This window comes from Notolepis coatsorum, assembly GCF_963971535.1.
Source record: "Notolepis coatsorum genome assembly, chromosome: 13".
Taxonomy (NCBI): Eukaryota; Metazoa; Chordata; class Actinopteri; order Aulopiformes; family Paralepididae; genus Notolepis; species Notolepis coatsorum.
Window position 1 is genome coordinate 75816905 of NC_140177.1, and position 18456 is coordinate 75835360.

General features: G+C 45.3%; 1 protein-coding gene across 1 annotated transcript in view; it reads left to right on the top strand.

Moving 5' to 3' along the window:
* Positions 1 to 8907: 8907 nt before the first annotated feature.
* LOC311239407 (disabled homolog 1-like) overlaps positions 8908 to 18456 on the top strand; it is a gene marked incomplete at both ends in the record, with an annotated part of 78336 nt that continues 68787 nt past the window's right edge. Inside the window, one exon of the mRNA XM_084327711.1 lies at positions 8908 to 8977. Within this exon, the coding sequence (XP_084183837.1) occupies positions 8908 to 8977 (70 nt within the window). The remainder of the gene's footprint in view (positions 8978 to 18456) is intronic.

The window sequence follows — 18456 nt, forward strand, 5'->3', positions numbered from 1 at the left end:
CCACGGCTGAGCAGTCTGAGCTCAGAGGCTGTTAGTTATCCTGGAAGGCCAGGCGAAACAGGGGGAAGAGAAGAGGTGGTGAAGTCTCTCCTCTTTATGTCTACGGTACCTATCTGAAGTCTCTTCTCTTTATAGCTATGGTATCTCTCTATGGTCTCTTTATACGGTATCTCTCTGAGGTCTCTTCTCTTTATAACTACGGGATCTCTCTGAGGTCTCTTCTCTTTATAGCTACGGTATCTCTGAGGTCTCTTCTCTTTATAACTACGGGATCTCTCTGAGGTCTCTTCTCTTTATAGCTACGGTATCTCTCTGAGGTCTCTTCTCTTTATAGCTACGGTATCTCTCTGAGGTCTCTTCTCTGTATATACGGTATCTCTCTGAGGTCTCTTCTCTTTATAGCTACGGTATCTCTCTGAGGTCTCTTCTCTGTATATACGGTATCTCTCTGAGGTCTCTTCTCTTTATAGCTACGGTATCTCTCTGAGGTCTCTTCTCTGTATATACGGTATCTCTCTGAGGTCTCTTCTCTTTATAGCTACGGTATCTCTCTGAGGTCTCTTCTCTTTATAACTACGGGATCTCTCTGAGGTCTCTTCTCTTTATAGCTACGGTATCTCTCTGAGGTCTCTTCTCTTTATAGCTACGGTATCTCTCTGAGGTCTCTTCTCTTTATAGCTACGGTATCTCTCTGAGGTCTCTTCTCTTTATAGCTACGGTATCACTCTGAGGTCTCTTCTCTGTATATACGGTATCTCTCTGAGGTCTCTTCTCTTTATAGCTACGGTATCTCTCTGAGGTCTCTTCTCTGTATATACGGTATCTCTCTGAGGTCTCTTCTCTTTATAGCTACGGTATCTCTCTGAGGTCTCTTCTCTTTATAACTACGGTATCTCTCTGAGGTGTCTTCTCTTTATAGCTACGGTATCTCTCTGAGGTCTCTTCTCTTTATAGCTACGGTATCTCTCTGAGGTCTCTTCTCTTTATAGCTACGGTATCTCTCTGAGGTCTCTTCTCTTTATAGCTACGGTATCACTCTGAGGTCTCTTCTCTTTATAGCTACGGTATCTCTCTGAGGTCTCTTCTCTTTATAGCTACGGTATCTCTGAGGTCTCTTCTCTTTATAGCTACGGTATCACTCTGAGGTCTCTTCTCTTTATAGCTACGGTATCTCTGAGGTCTCTTCTCTTTATAGCTACGGTATCTCTGAGGTCTCTTCTCTTTATAGCTACGGTATCTCTGAGGTCTCTTCTCTTTATAGCTACGGTATCTCTGAGGTCTCTTCTCTTTATAGCTACGGTATCTCTGAGGTCTCTTCTCTTTATAGCTACGGTATCTCTCTGAGGTCTCTTCTCTTTATAGCTACGGTATCTCTCTGAGGTCTCTTCTCTTTATAGCTACGGTATCTCTGAGGTCTCTTCTCTTTATAGCTACGGTATCTCTGAGGTCTCTTCTCTTTATAGCTACGGTATCTCTGAGGTCTCTTCTCTTTATAGCTACGGTATCTCTGAGGTCTCTTCTCTTTATAGCTACGGTATCTCTGAGGTCTCTTCTCTTTATAGCTACGGTATCTCTCTGAGGTCTCTTCTCTTTATAGCTACGGTATCTCTCTGAGGTCTCTTCTCTTTATAGCTACGGTATCTCTGAGGTCTCTTCTCTTTATAGCTACGGTATCTCTCTGAGGTCTCTTCTCTTTATAGCTACGGTATCTCTCTGAGGTCTCTTCTCTTTATAGCTACATTATCTCGTTGAGGTCTCGCTTCTCTGACTTCTCTTATTCTCTCACATCTGATTTCCTCTTTTTGGCAAAATGTCTTTTGAGGGAAAGAACAGTCTGAGTCTCCGTTGAAACTATATATATATATAATCTATGCACTATATATATATATATATATATATATATATATATATATATATATATATATATATATATAGTGCATAGATTTGTATTCAAGGTAGGACCATATGATGCAATATAGATGATGTACTGTAGGTAATTTGGAAAAGAACAACTTAGAAGCTAAGGGAGAGAATGTTATGTGTTTGTGGCTGCATGCCTGTTTATTTGTCTAATCCTTTCATTCGTTAGCTCCAAGGCCATCATCCTGCTCTGCACCCTGTGGTATTTAGAGTTGCCCCACAGTTCATTGCAGTGTCATTGTTCTACTGTACCTCGTCTACAAAATCTGTTTGCGTTTCTGTGACCTTCTCTTGTCACATTATTAGAAAACCCTGGCATGACTTTATGTAACATGTTTAACCCACTGACTTATGACGTCTGTAGTGTAAACACTAACAGATTGAAGTGTTACCCCAACGACCCACCAGTTCTCCTGATAGGCGCTATATAAATTTAAGATATTATTATTAATATTAACCGTTTACTTTACAAGAAGCTAATTAGTCTCTCATAAGTAGGGTTGGGCATCGTTTGGATTTGAATGATTCCGGTTCCGATTCCGATTCTCCATATCGATTCCTGTTCTGAACGATTCTCGATTCCGATTCTTTGAGGTGCAGGTCACAGCTTATTTCACAGGAGAATTCTTTTTTTGTTGAAAATTTTAATTTTTTTTCATACTATTCACATTTCAGTTGACTTGATACAGTTTAATTTGGTTGCTGTACTGTAACTAGGGTATTAATTAACAAAGTAAAACATTTTTTTTTTTTTTTTTTTTAAGAATCGAAATGCAGATATGTTACTTCCGGTTCCAGAACCGGAAGTTAGGAACCGGTTCCTAATTAGAACCGGTTTTCGGTGCCCAACCCTACTCATAAGCAAATTATCCCAATGTTATACAATCAGCCACTCATTAGGCCACATTAGACATACATTTTTTTATATGTATGATTGTGGAATGATAACAGCGTTTGAATTCATGCCAGAATAGTGATATAATAAAATAATTAGATTAGCTATGTTTTACTGTAACGGCATTAGGTATGGAGGAGGCCTTGTGGTCCTTGGCTGGCAACACAAAAGAGCAGTATATTCTCAGGTTATGACAGCCCTGTCCCACTCCATAAGCTGGGGGGCGTTTTGTAACAAAGATGACCAGTGCTAGGTGCCAAAGCGACTCTGTCGAACAAACGTTCCACCACCCCCAGGCCACGCCAGTCTTGGCTAGGAACCCATTGAGATGATCTAGGGATCGGGCCTCTCTGCTCCCCGGCAGTCGCACACAAACCGGAGAGCACAGACTGTGGCGTCCATCGGGACCAGAATAAATAGAGGTGTAATTGGCCATATCGGGTGATGGATGGCTGTTCAACCTTTGTGACTCATCGGCACAGGATGCCAGGAGGCGTGTCTCACAATATGAGGTTGATTGTGCAGTCTATTAAACAGCATACTCTCGTGGAAATGTTACTTACCGCTATGCAGGAGCTAAAGATACACTCAAGGATGATCTGGTTTAGAAAGCAATCAGTGTTGTTTGATTGCTTATTATTTATTCCAGTGTGAGATATACAGGTAGGGCTGCTTGATCATGGCAAAAATCATAATCACGATTATTTTTTTATTGATAATCATCAAACATGATTACGCATTGATTTTCAACAATGATGATGACCAAAGGCTGCCATCCTGTCATCTTCTACAAGTTACCCGTACCAAAGATGTTTACATTTTTTTAAATAAATAAAACTGGAGAAACTCGCCATGGCTCCGTCCTCCCTCCGCAACAGTTGGAGCGCATCGCTGTGAGGGGAAGGGTGCGCTGCATTTACAACACAAGACAAAGTGAGAGCAACACAGCATGCCTCACAATAAACATGTTATCTTGATTATCTTGTTTCCATGATTGTGGGAAACCAAAATCATAATTTAAATTGAATTGAATTCAACCATAGCGACAGTTGTTCTAGGCTGATGTGACTCTACACAGAAACCCTAGACCCAGTCAAATCAAGTCTTTGATAATAACAGGAATAGGAGGTATTGAATAGTCTGCCCATTATTAAAAAAGATTTTAATAAATCCAATTATGATACATTTGATCATATCACCTTTTTATCACTGTGTAAGAATCGCTTAGGAATACATCGACAGCATCGTAAACAAGACTTTTTGTTTAACATAGCTCTTTTAGAATGTGTCTGATGGTGGAATGTTTTGGTTGATATTTACTAAAGGTGATGGTGGTAAAAATGTGTTCCTCAAGAAAATAGAACCTTTGTTCTTGGCTATTAGGGAATAACATATCATGGCATTCCACTGTTGCTGCACGACAAGATTACCTACAATATACCTGCCTGTTATCTCAGTTATCTCTCTCACCCTCTCTCTCACACCCAGGGGGTCTGGTGGCCGTGTGGAGGTATATACACCCTGTATACACCCTGAACAGAAGAATCAATGCCTTACTGCATGATTGATGCTTGCTTGGTGTCAAGAGGGGAGGGTTGTGATATCTTATCCAGCTTCCAGTCACAGGTTGCTTGTATTTGACCTCATCCGGCTACAGATTCTGACGCAACCAGAGAACTTCAACCAAGATGATTTCTGAAGGTTTTTCTGCTTAAAGTTCAGCGTGTCTTTCTTCTAAATCAGGGCAGGATTGTGCATGTGTGTGTGTGTGTGTGTGTGTGTGTGTGTGTGTGTGTGTGTGTGTGTGTGTGTGTGTGTGTGTGTGTGTGTGTGTGTGTGTGTGTGTGTGTGTGTGTGTGTGTGTGTGTGTGTGTGTGTGTGTGTGTGTGTGTGTGTGTGTGTGTGTGTGTGTGTGTGTGTGTGTGTGTGTGTGTGTGTGTGTGTGTGCGTGCGTGCGTGCGTGCGTGCGTGCGTGCGTGCGTGCGTGTGTGGTGGTGGTGGTGGTGGTGGTGCTGATGCTGATGCTATAGTGGTGGTAACCCGGGTAAGAATGAAAAGATGCATGTGGAAATTAAACATACTTCCTATAAGATCCAGTACAATGACGTTTTAATTCAGTAATAAAAACCTTATTGTGGAAAGTTCATGTCATACGTATCATGTGTTCAGCTTCAGATGTATCATTTGTTTTGGTAGTAGTAGTTAGTAGTAGATAGTAGTTAAAGTATTTTAGGTCACCCTCTCTCTCTCAAGGGGGCGTGGCCTTCTGTTCACTTGACTGTTAAAGACTCAGCGCAGCCCTACACTGCCAGTGCTTAAAGTAGATGTAGATGTGACTGATGGTGGGCCAATCAGAGTAACCTGTGTGTATTGAGTGATATTTCAGAGGAAGCAGATTGGAAATCTGAAATGGCTTGATTTGGTTGATATCCAGGGGGATATAGATCAAAGGGATTTAGTCTTCACAAAAACAACAACAACAACAACAGCTCTAAAATGTTGGTTAATTTGACATAGATTACAACACGATTGAAAAACACGATTTTCAAGACTGATCTTCATTGCACTTTACGTAAGTAAGTACGTTGTCCCTTGCCGTTTGAGAGAGGCATCACTAAAATTAGCAAATTAATAAATAAAGGGGTGTTTCTTTGTCTGGGGCCTTTGACAGACTAACTAATAGCTCAGAGGAGCCACAGAAACAAGATGCTTGTTAACTCTGACCCAAATCATAAGAGACACTGGGAGCAGTTAGAACACGGGGCAGATTGGGGAGTCTGGGTGACCCAGATAGCATAGCGTTGGTTTTGAAAAGCAGCCGTACATCACATTAAATCGTTCTTCCGTCTAATACAATGAGGCATATCTCCCTCCTCGGTAATGAAAATGACATTTGCGATACGGTTCTTTGTGACATAGAGAATACCTCCAAAGGCTTTGTTTGAGACATACTAATGCAGAGATTGCCACTTTTGCGTGGACCGGCATGACATTATTGGCCTCATAAGCATTAAGCGGTAAATAAGAGCACTTGAATCATTCCCCTGCAAGGCTTTTTTGTGCCGGCGACAACTTGGGCTAGACACACACAAGCAGGAAATGGTAATGGCCGGCCGACTGCAATAACCCTGTTGTTCGAGGGAAATGAAATGCGCCTCAACATCACAGCTCCTTTGGCAGTAATGGGAGGCTTGAAGGCTCACCTGCAGAGACGGAGAGTGTCTCTCTCGTTCTCGTGGAACATATTCCTCTTTCCTTTCCATCTGTCTTTCTCCCCGACACACCTACACATGTAATGATACGCTTAGACATGTACTCACCCCAACACACACACTCACACACACACACACACACACCTCTCACTCACCCTCTCTCTCACACCCACCCACACTCATAATGTCACACAATGTCACTAGGGGTGGGGGGGGGGGGGAATCGATAGTATCGCGATACTTTGCGTGGCGCTACTGTATCGATTAGGGATGCCCCGATCACGTTTTTTGCCACCGATACCGATCACCGATCGTCTTGAGCCATATCGGCCGATACCGATAAATTATTTTATATAATTATTTTTATTAAATATATATATTATATAATTAGACTTGTACTTGTATTATCTGCGAGACATCGCCACCACGCAAGTCAAAATGCTCGCTATCTGCAAACAGCTCCACTGTCTGTGTGTACTCGAGTAGCCTCCAGCTACGGCCAGGATTCTCCGGCGCTGCAGCTGGACCCTAGTATTGGTATAAATCACATTCAGCAAGCCCTCAGCTCGAATACGCATCGAGTCAATGTTATAAGACATTGATATCAGGAGCTATCTGTAGCTACTGCTAGCCGGCTAGATAACGTTAAGACAACGCCTCAGTGAACTATTTAGTTTAGAGCTAACGTGAGCTAACGTGAGCTACCGAGTCAACGGAGGTAACTTATCATGAACTCGACTATTGCTGGAGCATTTGTTGATATCAGCAGCTATCAGTAGCTAGCCAGCTAGATAACGTTAGACAATGCCTCATGTAGTCACTGGGTCATTTAGTTTAAACAGTAACGTTAGCTCGGTAGGTACTGGTAGCCAACGTTAGCTCACGTCGCATCATGCACCAGACTATAGCAGACTGCGCTCTTATTTACATGAGTGCGGGAAGGGCTGGGGAGGAGGAGGCGGCGCCGTACGCTGCAAGCAGCTGTGTCTGAGAGAGAAGTCAGCAGTGACTGTGAGATCTCCGCTAAGAATTGGATCATGTTTTTCGATCGGTTTTGACGATCGGCGAAAATAAAGCATTATCACTGATCACCGATCGCATATTTATACTGATTATCGGCCGATAATGATCGGTGGCCGATCGATCGGGACATGCCTAGTATCGATACAGGGACACCAAGTATCGATATTTAATTATTGTATAAGGAAGTTGCATTGTTCATTTCAATACCTGTATTAGTACAGTAGTCCACACACACATGTGCATTCAGTTAAGTTGGAATATGACTGTAATACAAACAGTTCAGTTTGTCAGGTACATGCAACAGTGTTTACATCTGTTGCATACGTCTGCTTGAGAAAATACCATGTTCTGCAATAAAAATGATTGAAGTGAGATGAACATACTGAACTTTATTTTATTAGATAAAACATGTTGACAATTTTTTTACTTTGCAGTTGAAAAAGGTAAAAAAAAAAAAAAAAAAAAAACATATATATATCGCAATATTAATATCGCAATACTCAGCGTATCGCGATATATTTAGTATCGCGATACTATCGTATCGTGACGCAAGTAGTATCGTATCGTGAGGTCTCTGGCGATTCCCACCCCTAAATGTCACATAATTGATCACACAAGGATGGGCACCCGGTGCATGTGCCACACGACGACTTCTTCTTTTTAGACCAGTGTAGGTGAAGGGCTTCTTCTTCTCACAACAATGGCCCCTCACCATGCCAACCGAGAGGGTGCCAGCTTGGCACTGCCCCCGTGTTAGCAGCGGATGATTCAAGGGCATTAAAGCACAATGTGGTGGTGGGGGGGGGGGGGTTCCAGTTCACCGCCGGCCGTGCCAGGATTCTCTCCATAGTTTGCCTCCAAAACAGTCTGTCATTCATTGCTTTCCGCTGCTTCCCCTCCGTTCATGCTGTTGGGCTGAGCAGAGAGGGAGCACTACAAACTCATCCTCCAACAAAAGAAAATCACATGCACAGAGGAAAACAGTTATGCTTAATGTTACATATTTATTCAAAGCTGGCAGGCAAGACAACTGTGCCAAGCGTTTTGCCACTGGTCTTCTTCAAGGGTAGGCTGTCAGAGGCTCCATATAGTGAAGAGGAAGCATACCTGGAGAAAACACGCAAAGAGCATAGCCCCCGCATGCTCCGAGTGCGTGTGTTCGTTGCAGTCTCATTAAGGCTTCATGATCCGGAATAGCTAATGAGTTGAGTTTGTAAATCGGTGGCTGTCGTTGCCTAAGTTGAATTAATGCTGTAATGAGTGATCAGGGGGGCATGTGTTTGTCATGTTAATTAATAACCACTTAACAGCTTGACATTAACCGTTATCTGTGTCTCCTTGACTTGCAGTGCACAGAGGCGGTGACTGGGCTTCACGGTCGGACCGGATCTGAATCTCTGCTCCTGACCTACTCTGAAGAACAGTCCATGATCCAGGCCACGTGTTGCTTTCCCCCGGTGGGGGGAATTACTTCCTGAGCGACCATCGCCTCCTTGGTAAAGAGCAACACATGACCCTGTGATACTTGACCTTCAATGAGAGCTCCAGAAGATGTCAGACCTGATCTGAGGACAGTGTCAAGAGAGGAAACCGCTCACCTCCACCATTCACTCACCTTCTCATCTGTCGTTAACCGCCACCCCTCCGTCACCATGGGCAGGCGGTGTTGAGAGTGGGGGAGTCTCACTTATGCAGTGTTTTTGCTGAGGGCTACCAGACTTCTCAACCATGGACTTGGAGGAGATCCTCTCTACTCCACAGCAGCTCTGAGAGGGACCAGACGGAGGTGGTTGGAGGAGGTAGCTAGCGTGCTGCTAACCCATGGTGGATCTGCTGTGAAGGACTCAGCAGAGGAGGATGTCAGCAGAGGCAGAGGTCCAGACAGGTGTGAAAACCAGCCAGAGACGGGAGTCCAGGAGGGTCAAAGGTGAGGCGGCGTTCACATTCAAACGCTCATGGTGTTGGTCCGAATTATAAATAGAAGTGAGCCTATCAGCCTAACGTGGACACCCCTATTGATGTCATATTTCTAACGACAAGGCATCACGTACTGTAACAACCAAAGCACGTTGAAGAAAGTTAAGAGGAATCCAGAGGTTTCCGGTTCGATTCCCGCTCCTCTCGGGCAGTGTGTCGAAGCGTCCTTGAGCAAGACACTTAACCCCTAATTGCTCCTGATGACCAGGTTGGCACCTTGCATGGTTGCCTCCACCATGATCGGTGTGTGAATGTGTGAGTGAATGGGTAAAATGTCAGGAACAAATTATAAAGTTCTTTGGATAAAAGCTGCAGCACTCACATATTTTCCTCTGGAAGCAGAACACACACACACACACACACACACACACACACACACACACACACACACACACACACACACACACACACATACACATAGGGCGGGATCCACAAAGAATGGATTGCACGGTGCTAATTGCACCCTTACTTACAATTCATTATGAATTGAAAATGGGGGACCCTGATGTAAACAAGGCGAAAGTCTTTCTCTGGTCTGCATCCCCTTAACCCATTCTCTGCCACCACTTTGATCATCCTAAATCATCCTCTGCCAGCGCTAGTTGTCTATGGAGATGTTCACCTTCTTTGCAGGGCTATACCTTTTTTAATTGTATTGCTAAATTGACATTACTATGGCCCATTCAACATCAATTATCTATCGTTCAGGATGTATAAAATACCGTCTAGAGTATAAATATGTTTTTATCGTTTTCTGCAGTATTTCATAGAACGTGAGATATAGGCATAAATGCATATATTAGATTATCAAATGCAGTTTGATACCGATCAACGTTATATACAAAATTTCAACTGTACATGGTCCTAAACGTCATGACTGATCATCTGCGGGTGAACGGAGGGGGGGGGGGGTCGTTTATAATTCAATGACCGACGTTAAATGATTTATGTAGTATGGGTGATATATTGATCAGAGCAGTTTGTATCGAAAATGATAAAGAAAAACGCTGAAACTCACCCCAGTCTCCTCGTAGCGTTGGGCGATGAGAGTGGAGCAAACAGATCCCAATTATGGGATGTTGATCGATGCGATCCATTTCCGGTTTGTATATTACTAATACACGTCCAAATCATGTTGATTATTGAGTTATCATTATATTTACATTTACATTTAGTCATTTAGCTGACGCTTTTATCCAAAGCGACTTACAAGTTCTGTACGACAAGCCATCAGGAAGGGCACAACTCTATCAGCTGAGTAACAATGTTCGTCAAAGTGTTGAGTGCTACAGTGTAGGTTAGTTTATTAGGACAAGTGCATGACAGTATGGTTAGTTAGGGTTAGATAATTTTATTTTATTTTTTATTTTTTTTAATTCAGATAATGGTTGAAGAAGTGCGTCTTTAGTCGACGGCGAAAGATTGGACGTGTTTCGGCTGTCCTAACTGGGGTGGGTAGCAGCGTTTCCGTTAGCCGGTAATTACCGGTATTTGTCCGGCAAAATCTCCTGAAGTCCGACATATTTAATTTCTCCGGTCTTAATGTCCGGTGAAAATAATTCCCTGAGTCTAAGCACAATTTGATTATTTGAATTGTATTAAAATAGGCTAAAATTAAATAGCCTATGCGATGAACGAAACGATCATTACATTTGTTTCCTCGTTGCTTCTAATAATGACAACGACGTTGTCAGCGAGAGCTTTAAAAACGTAGGTCTCGGTTCGCTTCATCGGACCAAACGCGAACCAAATATAGGAAGTGATTATTATTACCACTGCTCGCAGCACTCACTGCAAAACAAGCACACTGCATCTAATCTCTCTCTCTATCTATCTATCTATCTATCTCTCTCTCTCTATCTATCTATCTATGTCTGTGCATCTTGGGAAGAAGGAAGAAAAAACGCGGCTTATTATTATTACCGAGGCGCGCGGCTTATTATATTATTAAAACGGCTACTTGTGGGCACTCATAAAAACACCGTGGTCTACAAGTTGTTTAGCGAGAGGATGGTGGTAGGTAATGTGCTTCAATAGAACAATGGATCAATGCCATGTCAAAACTCGGCTCCGCTGATCTGGGCTCCGCAGTACACACACAGACACACACACACGCGCGCGCGCACACACAGGATCGCAGCCACACACACATTTCCACTGTCCAATAGACAAGCGCCCTTTTCGACCGCGTGACATTGAGGTGGAGAGAGTAGTCACGCAAACCACGATAATGTTGCAGTCTCTCTGCTTTCTCAGTTCTTCGCTTGATATAATTAATACAAATGTCCAATATAACGGAATTCGTTAGCTCATAAAAATGTGATTATAACAGACTGCTGTTTAGTGTCGGACCGACTGCCACATACGCGGTCTATTTTATTTCAAGTCAGCAGCAGCACGGAGACGGAGTATCGAGGGACTTATTTTATTTGGAATATATTAATGACTGTATACGCAAAAGTAGCCTAGTTTTAAGTAATAATATTATAAATCTACATGCCTTGAGGATGACATGAGCCTACCTATCAATTGTTTTAAAGCTCAATAAACTATGACCGGAATTAATCTCATTTGTCCGGTAGTTGAAATCTTGCAGGTCACGGAGACCGGCAACAATTTTTTCTAACGGAAACCCTGGTGGGTAGTTCATTCCACCATTGTGGGGCAAGGACTGAGAATAGGCGACTTCTCTTTGATGACCCTCCCGGAGCTTGGATAGGAGTAGGTCTGAGGCGGCCAGAAGAAGCAGAGCGTAGGGGTCTTGAGGGTGTGTAGTTAGAGACCATTGACCGGAGGTAGGCGGGAGCAGTTCCCTTTGACGCACGGTATGCTAGGTCGAGGGCCTTGAAGCGGATTCGTGCAGCAATGGGGAGCCAGTGCAGGTCCCTAAGAAGTGGGGTGACATGGGCCGACTTCGGTAGGTTTGAGATCAGGCGGGCCGCTGCGTTCTGAATGAGTTGAAGAGGCTTAGTGGCAGTGGCCGGGAGGCCAGCGAGCAGTGCGTTGCAGTAGTCGAGGCGGGAGATGACTGTTGATTGGACGAGGAGTTGGGTGGAGTCTTTTGTCAGGAAGGGGCGGATCCTTCTGACGTTGCTCAGGAGGAATCGGCAGGTTCTGGTTGTCGCTGCGATGTGAGCAGAGAAGTTCAACTGGTCATCGAGGACAACGCCAAGGTTCTTGGCGGTCGGGGACGCGGTCACAGCTGCATTCTCGACTGTGATGGAAAGGTCGGTCAGGGGGGAGGATTTGGCCGGCAGGTGGAGCAATTCTGTTTTGCTTAGGTTCAGTTTGAGGTGGTTGGTCGTCATCCAGGCGGAGATGTCGGACAGACAGGCCGAGATCCGCTCAGAGACGTGGATATCTGAGGGAGGGAAGGAGAGGAAGAGTTGAGTATCGTCGGCATAACAGTGGTAGGAGAAGCCATGGGACGTGATAATGTTACCCAGTGATTTAGTGTAGAGGGAGAAGAGAAGGGGTCCTAAAACCGAGCCCTGGGGGACACCCGTCCGCAGGGGGCGGGTGGCCGACAGGGTCCCTCTCCATGACACTTGGTAGGAGCGGTCATTGAGGTATGATGACAACCATGTCAGCGCAGAGCCAGCCACTCCCATTCCTGCGAGGGCCGCGAGGAGGATCTGGTGGTTGACTATGTCGAAGGCTGCAGATAGATCTAGGAGAATCAGGACAGAGGAGAGGCCTTTCGCTTTTGCTAAGTGAAGTGCCTCTGTGACCGCAATGAGGGCTGTCTCTGTGGAGTGACCAGTTCTGAAGCCTGACTGATTAGGGTCTAGGAGGTCATTCTGTAAGAGATAAGCAGTAAGTTGGTTGGATACAGCACGTTCAAGTGTTTTAGAAAGGAAGGAGAGAAGAGAGACAGGACGGTAGTTGCCTATGACGGTAGGGTTCAGGGATGGTTTTTTTATGAGGGGCGTGACTCTGGCTTGTTTTAGGGAGGTGGGGACCACCCCCGAGTTGAGTGAGGAGTTGATGGTTGCAGTTAGGAATGGGAGGATGTCTGGTGCTATGGTCTGGAGGAGTGGGGAAGGTAGCCGGTCCAGCTGGCATGTAGTCGGACGGTTCGACGTTACCAGTGCCAGGGTCTCGGCTTCTGTAATGGGAGAGAAAGATGACAGAGTGAAGGATGAGGTTCTCGATTCAGCATTTGGAATGGGTGGGGGTTGGGAGAAGGAGCTGCGGATGTTCTCCACTTTTTCCTCAAAGAAGATCGCAAAGTCTTCGGCAGAGAAAGATGATGGAGGGGGGGGTGGGGGGGGAGTGAGGAGGGAGGACATGGTAGCATGCAGTTTGCGAAGATTCTTGGCAGAGGCCTCGATCCTATGGTGAAAGAAAGAAGCTTTGGCATTAGTAATGGTTTTGGAGAATGTTAACAAGAGGTTGTGATATGTGTCGATGTCAGCAGTGAGGCGTGACTTTCTATACTTCCTTTCAGCTGCTCTCAGGACCTGTCTTTGTTCTCTCACTGGATCTGTCAGCCATGGACTGGGTGGGGAACGGCGGGCAGGTTTCTCAACGAGGGGACAGAGCTTGTCGAAGGAGGTTGCAAGAGCTGAGAGGAGGGTGGAGGTTGCCATCTCTGTGGAGAGAGCAGAGAAGGTGTCACTCAAAGGTAGAGCGGACAGTATGTCAGAGGAGAGGGTGGAGGGGGATAGGGAGGCCAGGTTGCGTCTGAGTGAGACGGTTTGAGTTGGGGTGAAGACCTTATGGCAAAGATCCATATCGACGGTGTCTGTATTGAGCCCCGGGACGATTACCGAGTGGCCGGACGAAAATAGGGGACGGACCGAGCTACAATGGGCACTTCCGGTTTGGCAACTCGCCGATCGGCCACCAGGTGGCGGTATTGAAGCGTTGCAGAGTTGTGATGGCTCAGACAGCATCAGCCAAGACTCCGTGGGTGAAATATGAATACCATGACGAAAATATGAAATATTGATATCAAACACGCCGTAAGGAGTTACCCGCCTTAACACGTGATTGGCGGAGAATGGGTTAACAATTGTATGTATTGAGCCGTACTGTATTGTACCCATTCTGCAATCTGTTAATAAAATGTTCAATCAATCAATCACTGCGCAGGTTAATGGGTACAATACAGTACGGCTCAATACACACAATTGTTAACATCTTAAGCCCGTACCGGTCCCGAAATGACATCATGTCATAAATCAATATCTCCAGACTGTTCTACAGAAGTATCGTTTTCAAACGTATTCAAGTATAAACATCATAACCATGTCACAACAGCATTTATAATGTATATTATCATCAATACGTTAGTTCAGCAATAGGTTAAAGTGTTATTAGATAGATTTTACTTTTGGATTTGGTCTGTTTATTTCACGAGAGGCGACCATTTTGGAACCATGGGAACCATGGGAATTGTAGTTTTTTGTGGCCATTTTGTCGAGAAAAGCGCTAGCTCTGGATCTGCGTTGGATTTTTCAGAACTACACTTCCTGAAAGCCTCTATGGGATTTCAAGCTTCATAGTTCTGTATGCATTTTTTTTATAACTCTTATTATTCGGGATAATAAGCCACAATACGTAACGTTATTGACAAATATTGAAGTGCAGTTAGTTTCTCTTCCATATTGTTAGCATGCAGCAACAATTAGATTTGAAATTAGTTTCAAAACGGTTGAACCCTGATCAAAATAAAAAAGTACAGTATATTACAGTAGATTTCATTATCTGTTCTTATGCACGCCTGGTGATACTAAATCCAAATTGAACTCGGCCATTTGAAAGATAATGTATATATATAAATGTTTCGAATTGGCTATAATAAGGTAATTTATAAGCCTGCTATTCTATATTCTATAATAATATTTCAAATGGCATTGGTCCGGATGGGAGAATTAAGTACTGTATTTACAGAACCTTCTGTTTAATCATCTTCCCTTTATTCATTTCCTTTTTTTGGATTTTTTGTACACACTATCTCAAGAAGGTACTGAACGAGATCAGTGGCAGTTCTTCATGTCTGGTCATTATTAGCATGGTGTTATTCACTGTCAATCATAATTCACTGAGGTCCATAGATGTCCCTAGATACCAAGAATAAGCAAATGGGCCTTGTAGAAGTGGAGCAATATTCCATTTACATAGGTATGTATTTTAGGAGGATTTTCAGAAAATAGGCTCAGGGCTTAAAGGTTAAGGGGATGCAGAGAAAGACTTTCGTCTTATTTACATCAGGGTCCCCCATTTTCAATTCATAATGAATTGTAACTTACTTACTTACTTAGGTCCATCGCTCCCAATGGAGCATAGGCCATCTACGACTTTTCTCCATCCAACACGGCTTTGGGCTGTCCTTTCTGCCTCCCCCCAGGTAGTTCCTTTCTGCCTCTCCCCAGCTAGTTCCTTTCTGCCTCCCCCCAGGTAGTTCCTTTCTGCCTCTCCCCAGGTAGTTCCTTTCTGCCTCTCCCCAGCTAGTTCCTTTCTGCCTCCCCCCAGGTAGTTCCTTTCTGCCTCTCCCCAGCTAGTTCCTTTCTGCCTCCCCCAGGTAGTTCCTTTCTGCCTCCCCCCAGGTAGTTCCTTTCTGCCTCCCCCCAGCTAGTTCTCTTCTGCCTCCCCCCAGGTAGTTCCTTTCTGCCTCCCCCCAGCTGGTTCCTTTCTGCCTCTCCCCAGGTAGTTCCTTTCTGCCTCCCCCCAGGTAGTTCCTTTCTGCCTCCCCCCAGGTAGTTCCTTTCTGCCTCCCCCAGGTAGTTCCTTTCTGCCTCCCCCCAGCTAGTTCCTTTCTGCCTCTCCCCAGCTAGTTCCTTTCTGCCTCCCCCCAGCTAGTTCCTTTCTGCCTCTCCCCAGCTAGTTCCTTTCTGCCTCCCCCCAGCTAGTTCCTTTCTGCCTCTCCCCAGCTAGTTCCTTTCTGCCTCCCCCCAGCTAGTTCCTTTCTGCCTCTCCCCAGCTAGTTCCTTTCTGCCTCTCCCCAGCTAGTTCCTTTCTGCCTCCCCCCAGCTAGTTCCTTTCTGCCTCCCCCCAGGTAGTTCCTTTATGCCTCCCCCAGCTAGTTCCTTTCTGCCTCTCCCCAGGTAGTTCCTTTCTGCCTCTCCCCAGGTAGTTCCTTTCTGCCTCTCCCCAGCTAGTTCCTTGTCTCTTGAGCTCCGCCTCAGTGTCCCGCCTCCAGGTGTTCTTAGGCCTTCCTCTCTTCCGCTTCCCCTGGGGATTCCAAGTCAGGGCCTGGCGTGTAGTACTGGTAGCCGGTTTCCTCAAAGTGTGGCCTATCCATCCCCACTTTCGTCTCAGGATCTGCTTCTCCACTGGTTCCTGTCTTCCTTTCAGCCATAGTTCTTCATTCTTGATTTAGTTTGGCCACCGGATCCCAAAGATGCGTTTTAGACAGCTGTTTATAAAGGTCTGTATCTTCTGCAATGTTCTTTTCGTCATTCTCCAAGTCTCTGAACCGTAGAGAAGGACGGATTTTACATTTGAATTGAAGAGTCGCACTTTGGTTGTCATGGCGATGTCCTTGGAGGACCAGATGTTCTTCATAATTATGAAGGCTGCTCTGGCTTTGCCTACTCTGGCTGTGACGTCACCGTCTGTGCCGCTCTTCTTGTCCAAGATGCTGCCTATGTAAGTGAAGGAGTTGACTTCCTGTATGGATTCATCACCTACTGTGACTGTGTTGTTGGTAGAGGTGTTGATCATCATTAGGTTGGTTTTCTTCCTGTTTATTCTCAACCCAGTCTCAAGGGATGTAGTTGCCAGCTTGGTTGTCTTGTCCTGCATCTGGTTGTAGTTGTGTGACAGGAGAGCCAAGTCATCAGCAACGTCGAGGTCATCCAGTTGTGTCCATAGGGTCCACTGTGTGCCGTTTTTCTTTCCTTTTTTTTTATTATTGTAAGTAAGGGTGCAATTAGCACCGTGCAATCCATTCTTTGTGGATCCCGCCCCATAGTGTATAAATACTATAAAACAAAGGACACACAAATAGTCTGGTGCCATACATTGAAGAAAAGTCATGTTTAGCAGACAACAGTGTAAACAGTGAGTCATGTTTAGCAGACAACTGTGTAACAGTGAGTCATGTTTAGCAGACAACTGTGTAACAGTGAGTCATGTTTAGCAGACAACTGTGTAACAGTGAGTCATGTTTAGCAGACAACTGTGTAACAGTGAGTCATGTTTAGCAGACAACTGTAACAGTGAGTCATGTTTAGCAGACAACTGTGTAACGGTGAGTCATGTTTAGCAGACAACGGTGTAACGGTGAGTCATGTTTAGCAGACAACTGTGTAACAGTGAGTCATGTTTAGCAGACAACTGTGTAACAGTGAGTCATGTTTAGCAGACAACTGTGTAACAGTGAGTCATGTTTAGCAGACAACAGTGTAACAGTGAGTCATGTTTAGCAGACAACTGTGTAACGGTGAGTCATGTTTAGCAGACAACTGTGTAACAGTGAGTCATGTTTGGCAGACACCAGTGTAACAGTGATGAGTCATGTTTAGCAGACAACAGTGTAACGGTGAGTCATGTTTGGATGCAACTCAATTGTACTGGGCTCTGCGGAGAGATATCCAGATGTAGTAACAGCTACTCTGCGTTGTTGCCCCTGGGGTTTGGTTAGTGCCATGATTTAGGTGTCATGGACTAAGGGGGGGGGGGGGGGGATTCACACCCTGTCACTTTGATAAACGGCATAAGTGATGTAATAGAAGCCAAGGCAGCCTCGGAACAGCCGTGCGGAGATTGAAATGGGATTGAATTGGCTGAGGGGGAGATAGAAGTAGGAGAAGGGAGCGGGAGTGGTTCGGAGGGAGGGAGGGAGGGAGAGGGGCTGAGGTAGATGCCCTCTCTCTCTCTCTCTCTCTCTCGCTCTCTCTCTCTCTCTCTCTCTCTCTCTCTCTCTCTCTCTCTCTTTCTACCTCTCCCTCCCTCCTTCTCGTCGGCTCCTCTGTTCCTCATTTTTTTCAACCATGAATAAAGCCACTTCAGCAGCAGTCCAGTAAATCTGGCTTCTCCAGGCCCGGCTGAAACGGGGGCCATGGGGGCCAGGTCCTCTGTGGCTGTTTCACTGCCTCCATCGGCTTGCTCAGATAAATGGCGGGGGCTGGAGGAGGGCCCATCGATTTGAGTTAAGTGGGGGGGGGGGGGGTTGGGGATAGGGGAGGGCTATTACACATGTGGCTACTTACTGGAGGGGGGCTATCAGCCCCTGACTTTACCATGTTAATCACATGGGCTGCGGGGGCCATTGTCGCAATCAACGAAGATCCTATTTAGATCCATATAAATGGGGCCACGTCAAGATGGATGCGGACTGTCACGCGAGGCAGCCGGTGGCAGCGGCGGGGAGGTGACGGGGAACAGGTGAAGGACCCGGCTGATGGCATACATTTAGCGCGGTTTGGGTTCCATCTGGGGGGGGGGGGGGGGGGGGGGGGGGGGGCGGTGAGGAATAAC